We start from the raw sequence: 21395 nt of genomic DNA, 5'->3' as shown, positions 1-21395 counted from the left end.
GAAAAAACGTAGAACATCGGCGGACTCGTCGTGGGAGTGATGACCACGCCGCTTCAGAAGAGTCCAAAGCAGGAGAAAATGACGTAAAAATAACCCCAACATTTTCTGGTGTCTGTATTTGAGATATGTGCGATAGAGGAGGTTAACTTAGAGCACACACACACACACAACGAAACACTCGCAGGTCATTAGCAGATGGTTAGACTGATAAATGAATCCATTAGGGGAGCATGGGACAGTTGCATGACACTTGTATTCATAATACAGCCAAGTAATGCGGCTATTAATTTAATTAGAGTAAAATTGCTTCTGTTGCCATCAATACATACTCAGTGCGTAAGGATACAGCGACTGCATATGGTTTGTACTTGTTTTTTTTATTAGCAAAATAAGGGAGATGAGTCTACAAAGATCCTCCGTCTGTGGAGAACATAACACATACATTGATATTTGTGGCAGTTTTTCTTTATAGGAACAGATCCGGAACCGCATTTTATCGCCAATGTTCTTGGCAAAGTGGTGCTGATCTAAAAAAATTATAGTAATAATAATAATAATAATGATAATCGGAGACCAATTTTCCCTTGACCTTTTATTTCCATCACGATCTCCGCGGATCATCCGCTCTGAAATGGTCCGCGTCGAAACCGCGCGAGCGAACATTGAAACGATTCCGACCTCATTTTTATCTACACGAGAGACTTGTTTTCGGTGGTTCAGTATTCCCCCCCCCCTCCTCACTCACTGCCATAAACGCCTCCAAAATACATTAAAATATACAGTAAAATGTGCCAACTCTGGTCTTTGTACTTTTCACAAATGAGCGTATTATGAGCTCAGTGCCTTCGCCGACCATTTTCTGAATGGTTTTTCGCGAAGAATGGATATTTTTTTTTATACACCGTTTAAAAACCAGAGCCCCATATTCTGTGGGGGTGAATGTAACAATATACATCTCAGTATTGTACTGTGTGATCGGCCAGCAAGGCCGTCCATTGTCATAGTGGGGGTGGGGTGGGGTAGTTGGACTGTGGAGGCTACATGGTGGTCACCATGGAGACCCATGTACCTTTAGACCAGAGGGAAATCTTCCTCCTCTCAACAGCTCAGTGGTGTGCACATAGAAGATAGCGGGGGACACTAACGTATGAAAACAGTTAACCTCTTTTTTTTTTTTTTTAACGTTCAGAACAATTCAGCAGGCAACAGAACAAGCATTAGGACTACGACCGCAGTAAAAAGGCATGCGAAGGCACAAGTACCAACAAACTGGACTCGAGAGTTGTGCCTCTTTTCTTCCCTTTTTCGTTGTAGGTAAGGAAGAAAAGAAGAAGAAATTCCACCAATTGCAAAGTTTTCCTTTTCCAGAGACAGCGGCAGAAGGAACAGCGAAAAAAAGAAAAAGAAAAGAAGAAAAAGTCCTCGAAAATTAAAAAAAAAACAGATGAAATTAAAAAAAACAAACATGAAACAAAAATGTGAAACGTTGCTGTGACGCTTTTACAATGATACAAACGCTCTACACAAAATCTTTTCGTAAGGCTACTTCAAAAATGTTCCAAGACATAATAAAAACATAAATAAAGCTGTTAAAAGTGGCATATAGTACAGCACTGGTCCGTGACTGATCCTCCCGACTCTTCTCCTCTTCCCCACCAAAGATGGACGATAAGCTGGCTCCACGGCCTGCGGACACAAGACCAGAAAGAACCTATTTAGGCCTGGAAACAAAGAAAGGCACCGATTACAAATTACATTTTGACCGATTGTGAACTCATAAATGCTTCGATTTGTAGACACAAACCAATTGCGGCTAATTTGTTAAACATTTGCGAGAGACTACCCCCCCCCCCCCAAAACTATGGTTCCTCAGCAACTCCCACGCACTCTGTCACGATCTGGACATCTGGAGACGCACATGTCCACAGCATGTCAACAGGACGTGGGGGTGGATGTGGATGAGCCCTGGTTGTCGGTCGCAAAGATTAAGGACGGACTATGAAGATGAGACCTGATACGGTGCGCGGCGTACGATAATGACTCTAAAAAGGTCAAGTGCAGGATTTGGAGATGTTGCATCTCATGAAGTAGGGTCATGAAGTCGTAACTCTAGGACAGGACGTGGGGGCATGGACGAGCAAAGATTGAAGAATTAAAGATGGACGATGAAGATAAGAAGTGGGAAAGGCAGGGTAACGCTTGATACGGTACGCAACGTACGATACCGACTCTAAAAAGGTCAAGAGCAGGATTTGGAGATGTTGCATCTTATGAAGTAGGGTCATGAAGTAGGGTCACGAAGTAGTGACTCGAGGACAGGATGTGGGGGCTTGGACGAGCAAAGATTAAAGATGGAAGATGAAGATAAGAAGTGGGAATGGCAGGGTAACGCTTGATACGGTACGCAACGTACGATACCGACTCTAAAAAGGTCAAGTGCAGGATTTGGAGATGTTGCATCTTATGAAGTAGGGTCATGAAGTAGTGACTCGAGGACAGGATGCGGGGGCTTGGACGAGAAAAAATTAATGATGGTTGATGAAGATAAGAAGAGGGAATCGCAGGGAAACGCTTGATATGGTACGCAACATACGGTAATGACTCTAAAAGGGTCAAGAGCAGGATTTGGAGATGTTGCATCTTATGAAGTAGGGTCATGAGGTAGTAACTCTTGGACAGGACGTGCAGGGCATGGACGAGCAAAGATTAAAGATGGAAGATGAAGATAAGAAGTGGAAAAGGCAGGGTAACGCTTGATATGGTACGCAACGTACGATACCGACTCTAAAAAGGTAAAGTGCAGGATTTGGAGATGTTGCATCTCATGAAGTAGTGACCAGTGCGTAGGTTCCTTACCAAGAAAAAAAAGGGGTCGTCTTCTTCGTCGTCCTCAGAAGAGACCACAGTCTTTCAGGTTGTTCTTGATGATGACGTCGGTGACCGCGTCAAAGACAAACTGCACATTCTTGGTGTCCGTGGCGCAGGTGAAGTGGGTGTAAATCTCCTTGGTGTCCTTCCTCTTGTTGAGGTCCTCGAACTGACACTGGATGTAGGCAGCTGCTTCCTCGTACGTGTTGGAGCCTGGGATGGACATTTGAGAATGTTTTAGCTTTTCACATTTCTGGCTCAATGATCAGAAGACGTTCTAAACACATGCCGCCAAGCCTCACCGGCGTATTCTGGGTAACAGATGGTGAGAGGACTCTTCTTGATCTTCTCCTCAAACAGGTCCTTCTTGTTGAGGAAGAGGATGATGGAGGTGTCCGTGAACCACTTGTTGTTGCAGATGCTGTCGAACAGCTTCATACTCTCGTGCATTCGGTTCTGCGGGAAAGGAGAAAGTCAGAATCGGTCATTGTTCCTCCCCTAATCCGGATGATTTTAAAAGGAGAACCGATCCTTTGTCTTGGAGTCTCGTGGTAGAACCACTCACCATCTCCTCATCCTCAGCGAGCACCAGGTCGTAGTCGCTGAGCGCCACGCAGAAGATGATGGCGGTCACACCTTCGAAGCAATGGATCCACTTCTTCCTCTCAGATCGCTGACCGCCAACATCAAACATTCTGGGAGTATTAGAAAGAAAGAAAGAAATTAAAGCAATAATTGGTAATTTATTGGTGTTGAAGTTTCCAGACGTCCCTGCTTTAGGGAGTTGAGATCACGGGCCTAAATATAACTGAATTTATGTATTTTTCCAAGAGAAAAACATGAATGTTACTCAGTAACTTGTATTGCAAATGTTATTTCCCATTTTAAAAGGACCCCACTGTACATAGAAGACAATACACGCAGTGTTTCGGGAACCCTAAGGCAAACGTAATGAGACGCCACAGCTGATTTGGTCTTGTCACAAACGATTAAAAAAACAGAACTTGTTTCCGTGAAGCAGAGAACATTCGTCTGTCCAGCAAATGTCTACACAGAGTTGTGAACACCCAATAAAGATGAAACACGGATTCTGAAGAGGAAGTGACTTATAGCTTTCACACAATCTTTGGGTACGGGCTAATGTAGGTTCGCAGAGGTTCGCTATGCATCTTCATGGGCCATGGGGTAAGAGTATCAGAATCCCAAATCTAAGACACTTGGATTAGCATGCCTAGTCCATCTCAAATTCCATTCTAGCAGCCTTGAGTTTCTTACCATTTGCATGTCATTCTTGCTAGGTAGCTAGTTACTGGCGAACCTTCTTGCGTAACATTTCCTCAACAGGATCCATGATCATCGTCGCCTTCTTTGCCCAAACGGAGAACACGCAACCAAGGGGACAGGCAAAGGTTGTGTGCTACATGGAGTTTGTACAATGTTTGTGTAGGTTCCCTGTGCGTCTTCTACACAAATCGGGGTACGAGTATCAGAAGATCGCATATCTAGGACACTTGGATGAGCATCAGTCTAGCGTTCAATGCAAGCATACCCTCGCTAGGAGTTCTTTTCTTCGTCTTTGACCAAAATGAGAACTGAACCGAGTGGCGTTGCGCTACATCGAGCTTGCACAGTCGGGATAGTCGCAAAATCTTTGGGTACGCATATGTTTTTCGCATATCTTCTCAAACATGGGGGAAAATGATGACATTTACGTCACATGGATCGCGACAGAGTATCAAAGCTGGGGATTGAGTATGGGAAGATTGTTAATCTGAGATACTTGGATGACCAGGCTAACCAACATTTTGCCAGAGATGTATCTCGCTAATATTGGTATTGATGGACTTTATCACCTTACCTTCACTTACATATCTGTACGTTCCCTTTTTTTCATGCCACAGCAGCTCATGAACAAGTCTACTTATAAAGGAAAAACTACAAAAGTCACTGCTGGAAATACATTTTCAAGGTTTTTGCTTGATCGTTCTTCTACACGATGTCTTTTATATCTCTTTAACTTCACATCTACAGAGTCAACTTATAGCTCAGAATAAACCCAGTTTGCCGTTGAATGAGCTCGTTTACCAAACAAATGTATGAAGCCGATTACGCAACAGCCGCTGTGTGAATTTGCATAGATTTTGCTTTCCACACAAACGCGAAACCTGCCGAGATGATGAATTTCTGCGGAAAAACGGCCCACGGTTGACTTTCCGTGGTAAACAACATCATCATCTACTTAAACTCTGCCATCGTGACATCATCACCGAGCGCACCGCCCGTTGTTTTTCAACACCGTGTCAAGTGAATCACCGCCGCTGCGTCACGACACACAGCTGTATGACGCGTACAAAGGGAATTCCTAATGAAGGCCGAATGAGTCAGAAACAGGAAGGAAACCTAATTAAGTCACTGCGTTAAAAAAAAAAAAAAAAAAAAAAAAAAAGAGTGTTGCAGTGGAGGAAATTCTCACTTGAAGTGCAGGTCCTTGAATGTGAAGTGCGTCTCCACAATGCCTGTGGTTTTGACGCGGGTCCTCAGGACGTCCTGCTGGGTTGGGATGTAGGTGGCCTGGGATATCCTGTCCAGATCGTTCAAGTAGCTGAGAGAAGGGCGCAAAGCAGAGGGGTGGAGGAGGGTGGGGGGGGGGGAGAAAATGTGGAGGTGAGAATGTGAGTTAGACGAATCAAGGTCAAGTGTGTCGACAGCCAATCTCACTCCTGGCGCTTTCTTCAAGGATATGTTAATTATGCTTTACCCTTTTTTGAAGGCGAGGCATGACGAGAAACTAAGTTTGGCACAAATCAGCCACTGTACATATAGAAAAAATATGTTTTAGGTTAAAAAAAACAAAAAAACAGGACAATACCAGAAGAAAAAAATCCCGTCTGTTTTAAATTTAGACATGATTGCACAATGACTTAGCGGTTAGAGCTGTTGCCTCATAGCAAACAGGTCCTGGGCTTTAAATCTGAGCTACAGTCTTCAGTGAGGTTTTCCTGAGTCTAAGGAACAGGAGCTGTGTGAAATATGTGGTTTTTAACGATAGGTATTACATTTTTGCCATAGTTTTGCATTATAAAACAAGCTGTATTGAGGATAGGTGCGCTTTATTTGTTCATTTGGGTTATTCAAACGTGATAATTGGACATATTTCTGTCCAATTTAAAGTCCAGGAATTACCATTTTTTGTTTTTTTTAGATGTATCTAGTGCAGATTGACATGTTTTTTTTAACGTTGGTACAATAAACGTGCTCAGACGAGTCGGTCTTGTAATTTTTTATGCACGTTAACCCTAAAAATGCGCAAATAGGTTCCTCTATATATTCTGCAACTGTTGGACCTTTAAGCCCGAGACAATATTCTTTCAACAGAAGCTAAATCCTACTGTTAATTATCTCTCTCTCTCTCTCAGTAAGACTTTATGGTTACATCTCATTTGTTGTTACGAGTGTATCCGAGGCGTCGCGTGACCCGAGCTAACACCTCGAGGCTGCTGCCGACAAATGGAGAAAGATTAGCGACCTGAGGTTCTCCGTCAGACAAACAGAAAAATAATCTCTCCTTCAAGCAAACAAGCCCTTTTGTTTGTCTTCTAAGGTATTAAGTGAAGAAGGAAAGAGAGAAAAAAAGTGGCAAAGGGCTTAACAATAGTGTTTCTTATTCACGAAAAGCCCCCGGAGAGCAGGATTAGAGGAACCAATTAGAAAATGGCCACCAAGTGCAAGTTTCCCCTCGTCCCTGTGCGTCAACTCTAATGTTTGTTCTTTGCCAACAAAACAAGGCAAATGGCTCGTCTGCCAACAACTGAACTCGTGAGCTGCCTTGTGATGGTTCCCACTGCCAAGGGCTCTTGCACAATACCATTTTCAGGCCAGGTGAGAAAACATAAAGCACCAGATTTTCTTCTCTCCCTCCACCTCCTCCTCCTCCTCCTCATCCCCCTCCTCTGCATTTGTGTCATTTCCTTTGCACGTTTTTAAGCGAAATGTCCCTGCGCTGCCGAGGCGGAAGGTCAAAGATTCAATATTCTCGCCAGCCGTTTGCTCCTCTTGTTTGGCAGAGGAGGGCAAATATTGACAGTCTGAAAGTCCAGACAGATACGCAGCAGCGCTGTAGCATTCTGCTAACCGGGCGACGGTGTGTTTTGGCTCCTGGACTTTCTGTGTGATCGCAGCGATCCGAGACTTTTTGACCTTAAAGGTCCAAGTGTTTCATTTAATTAAGGGTTAGGGTTTAACGAGAGAAATTAAACATATTATTCATAAAGTTTGTTGGTGTAAGTGTACAAAACGGCTGAGTAAAATCCGAAATTTCGATTTTTCGGATAGATGTAATCTGTGGGTTTACGGTCATTTTTGATGGGGTTAACGTGGATTAAAACTTTTTGCAATCTGGCACGGAGGTCGGATTGGCGAGAAATGCGATAGCGGCATAGGGCACGAACCCGTACGTAGCCTCAGGGCTCTATAGCGCCCCCCAGAAGTCGGGTCATGGCCAGACAAAATGGTCGGATGGGCCTTACTCCAAAGTTTCTTGAGGATTTTTAGGGAAATTTTTGATGCGAAAGAAATTGGCCAAAATTGCGTTTTTTGTTTTTGTTTTTTTTGTTTCCGATTTTAACCAAACTTCGTACACTTGTTGCTCTCATGATTCCATGAAGTCCAGACATTGCGAAATACTGAGTATTTGCAGAATCATATATTGCGATATACTGACACGACGGAGAAGATCTTTTTTTACCGAACAATTTCCTATATATATATATATATATAGGAAATTGTTCGGTAAAAACAATTTCTGTATATATATATATATATATATACAGTCAATTTTAGTGTTTTTATTATGCTATTATTTCCAGTTTCCATTTGTTTTTATCCGTCTAGCACTTTCTAACTCCGTTTTGAGAAGTTTGGGAAAAGTCGCGGTGTTGCGATATGCAGTCTCACCACTAGATGTCTCCAATTCGTACACAGTGGAAGCTTTCAAAGTGACGGACATTTACTCATCTTATATACGGATTTTCGGGGGGGGGGGGGGGGAAACCCTGCGACTTTTACCTCGGTTGTTTGCGCGTTTGCGTTAGCGTGTTTGTTTTTTTGCGGGACTCACTATGCCGCCGAGTCGTTGAGCTGATATTCGCGGGAGCGGCTGAAGCACGCCTGGACGCCGCCGTCCTTCCAGAGCCGCTTGATGACGCCGGCGAGCTCCGCCGTCATGAAGCCTTCCTCTGCCGAGCCCGCCAACACAAACAGTTGCCTTGCGTCATCCTGGGGCGGCCACACAAAAAAAGGGTGGAGTCAACAGGCTATAAATCAATCAACAGATTAATAAACACGTCGTCTGTTATCTGTCGTCAGGCTGAACCACAGACACGTGCTGAGAGAACTTCTTGTGCTACTTTCCCTCGAGGATTTCGCTGAGCATACAGCGCGTTTTATTTTTCCCCCCCACTCACAGCTCGCGCGGCATCTCCGAAGTCGATCTTGAGGCGACCCATGGCTCGGATGATGGCGATAATGGACTGGATGGTGTTGCTGTAGACGACAGCCTTGTACTGCTTGCATTCCTCTTCTGAGTAGCCAGCCTCGTGGATGATCCTGCAAAGGAGAAGGCGGGAGAGTAAAAGTGACGATGCTGACGTTGACTTAAACTGTTCCAGATGACGCAGATTGACCAAGAAAATGCACATTTTGCCGACTGAACAACTTTTTATGCCCTCCTGAGTGAGCTTAGCACCGCCTGTTAAAAGGCTGGAATGCCGTGCCTTTAATCCACCTAACTCTTTTGTGTAATGGAGGTAATCGTTGAACCGATAATCAAAGGATAAGAGCGAGAACGCTTGACAGGACGCTGCTAGACATCAAACGCGTCGCAACTGATGCCGTCTATCGTTCTATTCCGTCAAAATCCACTTAGCGGTGGGTAATTGCGGGGGGGAAGAAAATCAACAATGTGTATGTTTTTACGTCTAATTTACCCACAATTGCTTAAATCTTTTGTAAGAACGATGTCTAAAAACTAGTGCTGGGCACGCTGACGGCGGTTAATGGCGTTGGCGGCGTCAACGTTAACGGACGCTAACGCGTGACGCGTTTCCATGACGACTGACCGGAAAAAGACGTCGTGTTTACGTGCCGGAGAACAGGCACCGTTTACCGGTTAGCTCCTTTAGCGCCGCTAGCGCGCCTACAGTCGAACTGGAGCGGTCTGTTCATGAAACGAAAAGAGCAGCGCTAAAAATAACAGGCGTACCTGCGCACTGCGTATGTTTGCCTCTGTTTTTAAAGTTTAGCGGTAATTTGTAGACTCGTTTTACCAATCGGGAGTCATGTAAACGCCACGTCGTGCACGTATTTTTCCAGTCAGTCGTCATGGAAACGACCCCATGCGTTAATGTGCATTAGCGTTGATGCTGTTAACCGGCGTTAGCGTGCCCAGCCCTACTAAAAACGTAATAATTCAGTCATTTTCAATGGTTGCACTTTTTAAAATTATTCTCCGGACCATGTCTCTGCATCTTGCGGCCCACCTTGGGAGTCCCAACCCCTAGTTTGGGAACCACTGTTGGTAACGCACTGCAAGTTTTTTTTTTGCAAGAAAAAGGACTTAATTTACGACTTGATTTAGTAGTTTTTTCTTTGCCATTAATTCATAGTTGTTTGAGGTCTTTTTCGTCCGACGTTCACGACGTGTATATCTGTTATCAGCTGTATTACACCGAATTAACTGCGTGCTCTCCAGAAAATAAATTACTCTGAGGGCGAGAGACGTCTCAGTGCACTTGAACTAACTTGATTTAGGACTGCAAACCACCCCCCCTCCCCACACACACACACACACACACAGCCAAGAGAAAAAGTAATATGAGAGGCAGAGCACTTTCATAAAATCATGAAAGTGTGTCACCTCTGGCGTATGCGTGTGCTGATTCACCGTTTCCATACACATCTGAGAAAAACATGCGTGCGTGTGTTTACGCATCATCCATAGTCTGACGCGTTATGCGTTATGCATTACAGATGGTACCCGTTAGCCCGTAATACTAGCCCAACGGGGACGCTCGGTGCCGTTTGTGTGCTGGAAAACAACATCATGTGAAATAACATCCAGTGTGGTGCCATTACACACTAATCTGATGAGGGAAGTCATTATCAATTCCACCCCCTCGAAGAAGAGGGTAAAAAGATTTGTTTTGGCTGTTCAGTGAGCAGCGTGATTCAACGCCAACAGCTGGAAATGAACTCACTTCATCTGCTTGACGATTGTGCTTTTCCCCGACTCCCCGGCACCTGCAGGAGACAGAAGGAGTTTAGTTTAGTTTAGTCAGGAGTGTAAATGTTTCAAGTTAACGCAACTGTTGCCTTTACAGTGATGTAACGTGGTCGAGGAAAAACCCCGCGGAAAAAAATTAAACCACTTCATCAAAGCAGAACTGAGAAACAACAGTGTGTGTGTGTGTGTGTGCGTGTGTTTTAAGTTAAGAGTCTTTGAACCTCTGCTTTGGCCTCAGCTCGAGGGAATTTCGGCTCTAATATGCTGCGGTCACATGACTGCCGAGTCATCGACATCGCCCGACCTTTGTGTGAATGATTCCAAACTATGTCGGGCTGCAACGATTCATCATTTTATAATCAATGAGGTTTTCTCCACATAACAAAGAAATCGATACTATGAATTAAAAAAACAACAACATTTGAGAACATCATCGTTTCCAGGTTTGGGAAACACTGATCAATTTTATTCATGGCGTTTTATGAACCGATTAACTTGATTAATCCCGATAAAACCCAAAAACTGCAAGACGGCGGCCTTTGAAAAGCCTAAAGTACATATACAATTCTGATTCTAAGGTCGCGTCCAGTCGGAAAAAACTTTTTCCAAAACGTTCCCAATAAAGACGTCATCGTTTCAGGAAATTTCTCTGTATCCGCAAAAATTGTAGTACATATGTCCGCACTGTAAGTGGTGCTGTAACGCTATACAAAAAAAAACAGAAGACGACACCAGGGGAAATAAATTATTACGTTGATCAGTATTTGTCAAACCTGGAAATGACGATGTCCTCGAATGTCTTGTTTTTGTCCACAAACCAAACTGATTCCGTTTGAATGATTTCTTTGTTACGTGGAGCAAAGAAACATCGGTTTGTTTACGTTTCGGGCCATTTCCGTGTGAACACTTGGCGACTTTCTCACTCTGCCAATCCATCCGTCTGTATTCACGAAACATACGAAACAACTCACGAAAACCATCAATTTGGATTGTTGAAGCCATTGTACACTTGGGACTTTTTGGTATCGGATACCAATATTGCAGCCTTCAGTATCTACGAGAGCTGAAATCGTCAACTATTTTGATCATCGATTAAGCGGTTTGAAGCTTTTTCCATGATTAAAACAAGAATTCTGACAGTTTTAGCTTTTTAAATGTGAATATTTTCTTGGTTACTTTGCTCCACGTAACAAAGAAATCATTAAAAACTGAATAATTTTGGTTTGTGGACAAAACAAGACATTCGAGAACATCATCATAATATAATTGTTACTTGCAGCAATAGTATCTACCAATACCGATATCATTCACATGCTGTTTTTCCCCCGAAATTACCTGTCGTCTGTTTTGCCTTTCTTAAAATAACAATAGGTTACAATCTGGTCGCTTAACATTAATGGTGTACAGTATGTGTGTGTCTTTACAAACCTCAGTATCTGATACCGAATATTGTTACACGCCGGAACTTTAATGCTCCGATTACTATTATCGACGCGGTGTTAAAACGCGCGGGCGGTGTCACCTCAGGGGTGGAGAAAGCGTTTAGTGCCGGCAGCTGATGAGATTGACCGCTGTGTCGTTGACCAACAAGGCATCGGCAACGCTTTAACAGCAAGAGCGTGGAGACGATGGGGAGAAGGGAGGAAGGAAGGAAGGGGGGAGAGCGTGAAGGGAATCGAGAGCGTCGGCGCGGCATTTTGCTTTGCGGATTTTTTGCAAACGTCACAGTTTGCCATGGCAACTGCTCTTGTTATATCCAGGACATCTCTAGTGCGGGGCTACAGTCACCTGAGAAGGCTTTTTGGTGTGTGTGTGTGTGTGTGTGACATGCTGACTCCGTCATGCATTATGCATCCGCGGGCTCTTTCTCCTCGCTGGCGTTTGATGCATTTGTAACAAGTCGAATTGGAGGACGTGGGCTTCTGTGAATCGCGGCAAAGTCCACAGCCATCTGTCACGTCCTCGCTGTCAACCGAATTCATTATATCCTAAACGTCTGCCACAATAAACTCCCATTCGGATCCACTAATGTGCACTCAGTGTCCTCATATCAGCAGAGACGTATATGGGAGGCAATTGGCCGGTTGTCGCCGCTGACGTAACGCTGCCACTGGCGTAACGCTGCCACTGGCGGGGGAGGAGGACATTTTTCCAAGCCACTTGAGAGCAGTTGTTCCCTACGTAAACATCACTGGCTCTGGACACAGGGAGTAAAAAAAGAGGAAGTAGAGAAAAAACCACTGCTATCCTTCACCTCGTGACCCCTGTCAGCAGAAAGGAGATGGTTTGCTCTTATATAACAAATCTAGTTTCCTTTTTTTTTTTTTTTTAAACTCAGGCCTCGTCGTTCTGACACTTGCTACTTGATGAGGCCACTTCACGCTGGGTAGCAAAGGACTGTTTGACATGCAGCGTCTGCCTTCTCTGAATGCAACCATGAAGATGGAAGACATCTCAACTTTGTACCATTAGGGTTAGGGTTACGTTAGGGTTAGGGTAACGTAACCAAGACGCACCTTTAGATGCCGTATTTGAGCGAAATCCTCGGTCCTAACCATAAAAACAGTCAACACAAAACAAACCAATTGTTCAATTAGCAATCAAGCGCCAAATTAATCACCAAATATTAATGGAAAGCGGCGTCTTTTGTGTGCACAAATACGTCAATTTCAGACGGCGATGGAGACAGGTCTGGCTTCTCTGAATGCAACCATGAAGATGGAAGACATCTCAACTTTGTCTCTGGTACTAGCCCCAAAGATGGTACGGAGGTCAGCCCTCCCTACCATTAGCGTTAGGGTTTCGCTAGGGTTAGGATAATGTAACCAAAAAGCAGCTTTAGATGCCGTATTTGAGCGAAAACCTCGGTCCTAACTATAAAAACAGTCAACCCAAAACAAACCAGGACAAACCAATTGTTCAATTAGTAATCCAGCACCAAATTAATCACCAAATATTTATGGAAAGTAGCGTCTGTTGTGTGCACAAACACATCAATTTCAGACTGCGATGGAGACCATCAGGGTTAGGGTTACGATAGGGTTAGGTTAGCGTAACCAAGAAGTATGTGGTAACGCTTTCTTTTACAGTCCCCTAATTACCAGGTATTTACCCGGTAAATTCATGGTAACACCAAAGTGTTACTAGGTAATTACCAATGGTAATAAGAAAGTAAATACAGTGAAACTGTTGCCAAAATACTGGGCATTTACCTGGTAACTATATAGTTAATTATAGCGTGTTATTACTGCTGTTAATAAGAAGGTATGTACAGCTAAACTATGGCAAAACTATGGTAAATGTAAGTGTATTATTGGGTTATAAACTGGTAATAAGCAGGTACCTACAGTCCCCTAATTACTAGCTATTTACCCAAGGGGTAATCTAACAAACCTAACCCTAAAAATGTGTGTAATTACATGGAAACAAGCTTGGCTTTCTTTTACAGTACAGTTTTACTTTACTTACCGAGTACATTACCGTGCATTACCCAGTATTTTGGCAACGGTTTCACTGTATTTACTTATCTTATTACCCTTGGTAATTACCTAGCAACACTTTAGTGTTACCATGAATTTACCAGCTAAATACCAGGTAATTAGGGGACTGTAAAAGAAAGCGTTACCAAGTATGTTTATATGCCGTCTTTGAGCGAAATCCTAGCTCCTAACGATAAAAACAAACCAGGCCTGCTACAATTGTTCAATTAGTAATCAAGTGCCAAATTAATCACCAAATATTTATGGAAAGCAGCGTCTTTTGTGTGCACAAATATGACAATTTCAGAAGGGCGATGGAGACCATTTGGATTAGGGTTACGTAACCAAGAAGTAGCTTTAGATGCCGTCTTTGAGCGAAATCCTAGCTCCTGACGATAAAAACAAACCAGGCCTGCTACAATTGTTCAATTAGTAATCAAGCGCCAATTTAATCACCAAGTATTAATGGAAAGCAACAGCCGCAGCTTGCAGTTCCTGTACTGGTCCCGGTCATAAAGAAGCACCAGTACACCAAGATGTAATTTTCCGCAGCAGCCCGTGTTGTGTTGTGTCATAATAGCACCCCTGTGTGGAAAGAAATCCACAACAATCACTACCTGGTCGAGCTGTTGTGGATACAGACGCAACACACTTCCTACGCACTGTAAATTCAGCGGACGTTTTTTCCTCGAAAACAACGTCCCAGTGGACGTTGGAGAATCACCCGGGGTGGAAGCACACTTTACAGGAGGGAGGATCAATATAAAAAGCGGATGGTGTCGGGTTTTCTGTTGCATCATTACACCGCTCGATACGTTTTTAACATCATAATGGCCGCGTTAAAGGCTTCATGTGGTGGTTTCTTTTCTCTGTGGAGGTTTCTTTAAGAATCTTGTAGTTTTAGAGTCATTAATTATTAAGAAAAATGAATAATCAACTGTATGTTCACACTATCTGTCTGAACTTTCCCTTCGGTGATAACTGCATGCTGATAGTACAGTCAGTTATGGCATTCACCTTCTATTATAATTGGATGTGATCCACCTGAGGACACATTATATTAATTATGTGTCATCACTCGGGCGCTGGCGCTCCCTCGGGGGGGGGATATATGTGTGTATGTGTGTGAGTGTGTGTGATGGCGTAGTGGCACCTCCTCGCGCTACAAGGCCAAAGACTCAGCTGTGTGAATCCCTGTGGGAATCGCACGCCTAAGGCAGATAGGCTGCATGGCCGGCGAGACGAGCTGGAACAGTTGCACCCCTCGGCCATTTTCGCGATGCCACAGACACTTTGCATTCTGGCACGGTGCCTCGCTATGTGGGACACGGGAAAAAAAATCCACTTAGGGCACTCAGCGCTCGTCGAGTTCAAAACAACCGGTTAGTAATGCGACTTGCTCTGCTGCTGTGCTGCTCCGTATGTGTGGATTGCCAGTTATGAATAAAACGACAAACCCTAACTTTTGGAGATGATCATCATCATCATGTGTCAGAGGATGACGCATCCGTTTCTCATATCATCTCTTATTTGCACTTAAGTGGAAAACACTCACCGGCGTACAGTGCAGTAAAACACATGACTCAGAAGTGCGTGCAAAACTGTTGAGTCACTCTTGTGAACATCATCAACAAAGTGTCTTAAATCCTTTGCCACATCCGATCACAACAGTCTCTCGACTAAAGTGAGATGCGAGTTGTTTGCGTTCGCGTACGTACGCGGCCTCTTGACACCTGGAATCTCATCAGGGCGTGGCTCCTGTCAAAACGCCTGTGGGACCACGAGGACGACAAAACCAGAGAGTCCAAACCAATGGCCCGGGGCCAGGAAAGGTTCAAGCACTCGATTTCCACAGAGCACTTGTGAAAATATGGTAGCCCTTCTTCGCCGATCTCGGAGAAGCGGTGCGTGGAAGGGTTAATTAAAGTTCAGAGCGTCAACACATCTGCTCATTATCATCTTTAGGTCAAAAAAGGTGCCTGTTAGCGAGGGTGAAACCTCATACCGCTGTCTAACATTAGCACTTAGAGGTCCTTCACAAGCAATGTGTTGAGAGAAAGCTACAGCGACGTCCTAGTGCTGTTTAAAAGTTTATTGTCTGGAACTACAACTACCACCGACATAAAAAAAATCTGAAAATACCCTCAAGATCGTTCTCAAGACACATTTCGTGTACTATTGTTTGACAGACTGCAGTCTAAACAAATGATGTGACCCAGTGTGACGTCAATCCATTGTTTGTGAACTGCCGTTTTGAAGTCTTGACTTTTTGCCAGCTCCAAATTTGGCTTTTGAAACCACATTTCAATGCGAGGGTGGGGAAGAAGCTAGGGATGAATCGTACCAAGAGTACGTTGTCTATTTGACTCCGAGGCCTTATCCACGCGGATATACGATCTTTTGTATTTTTCCCTGTAAACACGGCATTGTAGTAGATATGCCAGGCCTGTATGTGGTGCTGCAACGCTGCCATAGACCAAAGAAGCAACTGAGATAGAGGCCTTCTCATGGCCGTTCAAGACAATACAGAACACTGGCTTCTCTTTCATGACATTGGTCAAGTATGCGTCGGTGTAAACAGGAATAGGATTCTCTCTACTGTAGTTGTTAACTTACGTTTCAAAAAGTCTCATAAGAGCGTTAAAGTGTTAAAGTGAGCTTCTTCAAAGCCGATCAAGATATGGCCAATGAGGACCATAGAGGAAGAGAGTTAGGGTATGGTAGAGCTTATATATACAAATTGTATTTGGAAAGTTCTTGAAAAGTTAAGTGTTATATTAAGAGGGAAATGGTTATTTTCATTTTTTGGCAGTGAAAATACACAAGGGGCCATTAAAGCACTGATCTAATGGTCAAGAAAGTCATTGTGGGGAGGGGGGAATGGTGATGTTGACTAGTGCAGAACATAGATCTGCCCTGATTTTGACTCTTTTAAAAGACCTTGAAGAATTTCATGGAAACACAGGCCTAACCTTTGCTCCTCGTGCAGAGTCGTGTTACACACCCCTCTGCTTTGATACGCCCCCCCCACCCCCCAAAAAGGCGACTCCGTCCAAAACCACTGGAGCAGCTGGTTTCTGTTTCTAGCGGTTCAAACTATTTTAGGAAAATCCAAGCTAACCAGAGGTTGAATGCCTCTCTTCCTCTTGCTGATTACAGAGCATTTCTTTCCATCGACCATCTGCAAACACATCTTCCTTCTTGGAACTCCCTCTGGCTCTGTTCCTCTAGGTACGAAAAAGGCAATGAGGAGGACGAGGAGGGATGTTTTATAACAGGGGGCATTGATAGGGACGGCTCAATATTACTTTTGTGTGTCCAACGCTAATACTGACATCGCAACCTTGAACTCCAACCGTCTCTGACGGTAGCTATAACTGGCCAATTCAAAAACACGATGCTCCAGATACATGGAGACCATCTGCAGGCCTCACCCATGTTCCTGGTCACGTGACAGTGGTGGAAAACATCTCTCTTATTTATATGATATTTCAGGTTTAAAGGATTATCTTTTCACTTGAGCTGGGAACGTTAACGTCTCTAAAGTAACGCTAAACTTTAAAAACAGAGGAACACATACGCAGTACACAGGGACGCTAGTTATTTGTAGCGCTGCTCTTTTCGTTTAATAAACAGACCGTTCACGTTCAACTGTAGGAGCTAACTGAGCTAACTGGTAAACGGTGCCTGGACTCCGGTGCTGCGGCACGGAAACATGGCGTCGCGCCCGCCGTTTTCCGGTCAGTCGTCGCGGAAACGCGTCATGCATTAACGTTGACGTCGTTAATGTGCCCAGCACTACTCTTTATATATATAAAAAAAATCAGCGTAAATGAGAATTGCGATTTTTAAGTGAATCTATTTTTTGGTACAACCCAACTGTAGTTAACGACGTCAGCATTACCGCATGACGCGTTTCCATGAGCACATGTATGCAGTACACAGGTACGCTGGTTATTTGTAGCGCTGCTCTAGACCGCTCCAGTTCGACTGGTGGCGCGCTAATCGACGATAAAGGAGCTAGTGCAGCTAGCTGAGCTAATTGGGCACGTAGACATGACGTCACGTGCAACTTTTTCCAGATCAGTCTTCATGGAAACGTGTCATGCGTTAACGTTGACCGGCACTACTTTTTACGGATATCTGATTTTGGTGAACGAAAAGCAGAAACTCACGTCGAATCGATAGCATGAATATACGTTTGTGTCAATAAAAAAAGGGGGCTTTGTGAGGACCGTGCTGCCGGCCCAAGCAGCTCTCCAAGGACTGAAGGAGGGCTTATGAAGTTTGGCACCATGTGCTAACCACATTAGTGATGCCACATTAGCAGCATGGCGCCAACGCCATCCAGCTCTGCCTCTCTCTCTCTCTCTCTTGCTAACAGTCCTCGGCTTCCATATTCCAGTTCTACGTCTTTCCTTTGAGAGTTCTTGTTCCTCTCGCTCACTTTTCAATTCCTCTTTTTCTACCCCTCGCCCACCACCACCACCACCACATCATTCCCTTGATGGGGATTTGAGAATGAGTCACTCATCACGGACTGCGGTATCTTCCCCCTCGCGCTGTCCACGAGGGTGGGGGGGGGGGGGGATGACCACGCTAAATCACAGCGATTGATCCGCCCCAATCCATAAGTGGATTGTCTCCTACGCTCAGCGTAACTATAACAAAAAGTCCATGTCAGGTTGGCTGGTAAAAAATGCTTCAAAGAAAAATGACAAAGGCTGAGTCTTATAAATAGGAGCGTCCGACTGTTCCGCAGCAGCGGTAGAAAGAGTAATTAGGCTGAGGGAAATTGTTATCTATTTTAGCATGTCGACATGAATAGTAAGATAATTGGATCCAGGGGAGGAAATAAAAAAAGGAGCGCCAAATAAAGAAGTGGAGCTAAATGAGAAATACAAGTGCGTTGAGTTTCACCCGAGTGTGCCAGCAGCAGGTTAGAACGTGACCGTGAGCACACACACACACACACACACACACACACACAATTGTGTTTTCAGGCCAAATTAAATATGCTTACAGTGGTCCAACGATTTCACGCTCGCACATAAGCCCGCGATTAACATTTTGGCTCTAAAAGCAGATGGTCACCGCGCGAACGTGCCGCTCACCGAGTCACCGCATTTTTTTTTCATTTACACATTTGGCAGAGGACGACCACGGTCCACAGCTCTGCCAACCTCGTACCACTGAGGCACATTTTTAATCTCCGTTGACTAGAATTTCTTGCAAATCATCCGACTCTTCGGGACTCAAAACTCCTCGCCGAGGCCCCCCAGCAGAGCTTTTTCATATTTAATGCCGTGTTCTCATCTTACGGGCCCTAATTTCCCGCCTCTGGGTCACTTCAGGCAGTAACCTGAAGAGCCGTCACAATGAATAGACTGTACAGAAACAGCAGAGCCAAAGCGGCCACGCGTGGGGGCCCCCCCGCCCCCCCCACCATCCACGCACAACATGGTGCACAGCTTTTCTACCAAAAACAGAAGTTGAGTAACGCTACACGGCCTGTGCAAAAACCAAAAGGATGACGAAAACAAACTTTCCGCCCTTTAGTTAGAAGCATAGCAGAAACTTGACCCAACACGCTCGCTCTCCATCGACGTGCCCCGTCTGGCCTCCCAAGCACCTGAGGAATGTAGTTTACCTTTAACAGGGAAAATATGTGCGTTCGTGTTCAAACAAAACGCGACTTGCTTCTCAAAAATATTGTTTCTGGCCCTGGAAACTTGTTATTTTATCATTTTAATGAACACCAATCGGAGGCGTTAAGAGGGTTTGTCTCGCTCAGGCCTCAGGTGCGCACATGTCCAACAACAACGGCTGTAACTTCTGTCAGTTTGTGTTTGCCTGCTATTGATACAGGCCTGCAGAGTTTGTGTCCTGGTAACCCGCATACCATGTGTGTGCATGTCAACATTTCCCAAAGCCGGCGACCTGAAGGGCCGATGGAAAAGTTTTCCACCTATGGTCTCTGTTTACAAGGATAACAGCGTTTCTCCGTGTGTTGCCAAGTGTTGTCGATCCGTCAGAGGGAGATGTCAGAGACGATAACAACGCATGTAACAAAAACGTGAAGAGGATCTGGAACACGCTTCTACCTCCACATCTGTATATAACGTCAAACAGCTGCTCGATTATTCAAGTCCATGCGTCGTAGTGGGGCACGTGGCAAAATGACTACTATAACTTATCCTATACTTCACTGAATTAAGCTAGGTTTGTAGTCGCCAAAAAGTTGTTGTTTGCTACTGTTGCTAAGCAGCGGTCGTTTATCAGGCAGCACAAGTTGAATATTTTGGTCGTACGCGCCCTGCCGTTGCGGCGAATACCGCTACGAACAACACGGTGAATATAGGCGCCTCCGTACACACTTCCCGAACATTTAACGCGCGAGTATAAACAAGGGTTCACTTGGGGTGCAATAAAAACAGTCGTAAGTTTCCGCTTCACAATTACGAAAAACTCACAATCTGGCAGGTTTTTACCCCGACCATTTAGGCTACTGTGTAAAGCCATTTTTACGCCATATGTAAGAATGTGGCCAAAAACGGTAACTACACTCAAATTAAAAATACCGAGGTCTTTTGGGTTTCGTTTTCTCCGCCAATGTAGCTCAGACTCTACTGACTGCAATGACTGGTAGACGGCGGTAGGTGGCGCCACATGCCAAAACATGATTTCAAAACATAAACATGATTTGCAGCCCGCTAAAAATTTTTTTTTAATGCTAATATTTTGGCTGTACTGTTGTTGTTGGTGAGTTCAGTATGTTATTACTCAGTATTGTTATCTTGAGACTGAAGGAGTTATTATTATTATTTTCCCGTGCCAAAAAACTCACAGATTTTTGCGACCGCGTCAGACCTGGTGAAAATGTACGTATTTCAAAGGTATGGTGAAAAAGCGTGGAAAATTGGAACCCTAACCCTAAGTCGATGACAAATGTCCTGTAAATCCTACTGGAGGGCCGCCATTTTGGATTGAACGTGAAAACGGAGGCGTTTTTTTGCTAAATTTGCACCAGCGCTACAAACTCTATCTAGTATGAATATCGTTCCTGAGTCTCTTTAGATTTATTACATAATGCACCTTTAATTATAGCTACATTTCTTACATACTGGACCTTTAAGTTGGTTTTAAAAGGCAGAAAACCACAACAAGAGAAGTGTAAATAAACAACAATTCCGTCCTTCAGGGAAGATTAGCTTAACCGGACTCCACAAACTTTTTAGCTAGGTCAGGGCCACTTTGGACCAGTTTTTGGCTGCTTTTGACAGAGGAAATGTGGCATTTTTGAGAAGATTTAGTGCCTGAAAATGTTAGAAACGGGGGGGGGGTAGAAACTTGGGAGTGTGTGTAGTTGTCAGGAAAGATAACGGTGTATTTCAGTGAGCTAGCTGACAGCTGAGGCTCGTTAAGGAGGGGTTGAAGAGTGAGCTAGCGATGCGGAATTGAAACTCTTCTTCGGGCTGACACGAGCCTAACGTCGACTACAACACGTTAACCACCATTAAAGCACATTAACGTGGCGTTTCCTGTCCTCTAACACAGATATACAGGGAGTATGGTGGTGTGGGCGAAGTTAGCCCACCACCACTACCCGGTCCCCGCCGCCCATCTTCCCCGTCCTCACCGAGCAGCAGCAGCTTGACCTCCCTGGCCGCCTTCTCGCCGTCGTCCCGCAGATTCCTGTCGATCATTTTGCTGCGCTCCACCGCCGCCTTGTCCTCGGTGCTCAGCGTGCATCCCATCCTCGACTCTGT

The 21395-nt window shown here is 44.5% G+C and overlaps 1 protein-coding gene across 1 annotated transcript; it reads right to left on the bottom strand.

Moving 5' to 3' along the window:
- Nucleotides 1–441: 441 nt before the first annotated feature.
- Nucleotides 442–21383, bottom strand: gnai1 (guanine nucleotide binding protein (G protein), alpha inhibiting activity polypeptide 1; the record flags this gene model as incomplete). The annotated part of the gene is made up of 9 exons (XM_083906655.1): nt 442–1686; nt 2857–3081; nt 3171–3324; nt 3434–3563; nt 5342–5470; nt 7985–8142; nt 8331–8472; nt 10122–10164; nt 21266–21383. The coding sequence occupies 8 exons, from the start codon at nt 21381–21383 to the stop codon at nt 2891–2893; spliced, it is 1065 nt and encodes a 354-aa protein (XP_083762781.1). The 3' UTR covers nt 442–1686; nt 2857–2890.
- Nucleotides 21384–21395: the final 12 nt, after the last annotated feature.

Source organism: Microchirus variegatus (genome assembly GCF_963457635.1).
Source record: "Microchirus variegatus genome assembly, chromosome: 20".
In the NCBI taxonomy this organism is placed as follows: domain Eukaryota; kingdom Metazoa; phylum Chordata; class Actinopteri; order Pleuronectiformes; family Soleidae; genus Microchirus; species Microchirus variegatus.
This window is presented reverse-complemented; position numbering and strand designations above follow the sequence as displayed.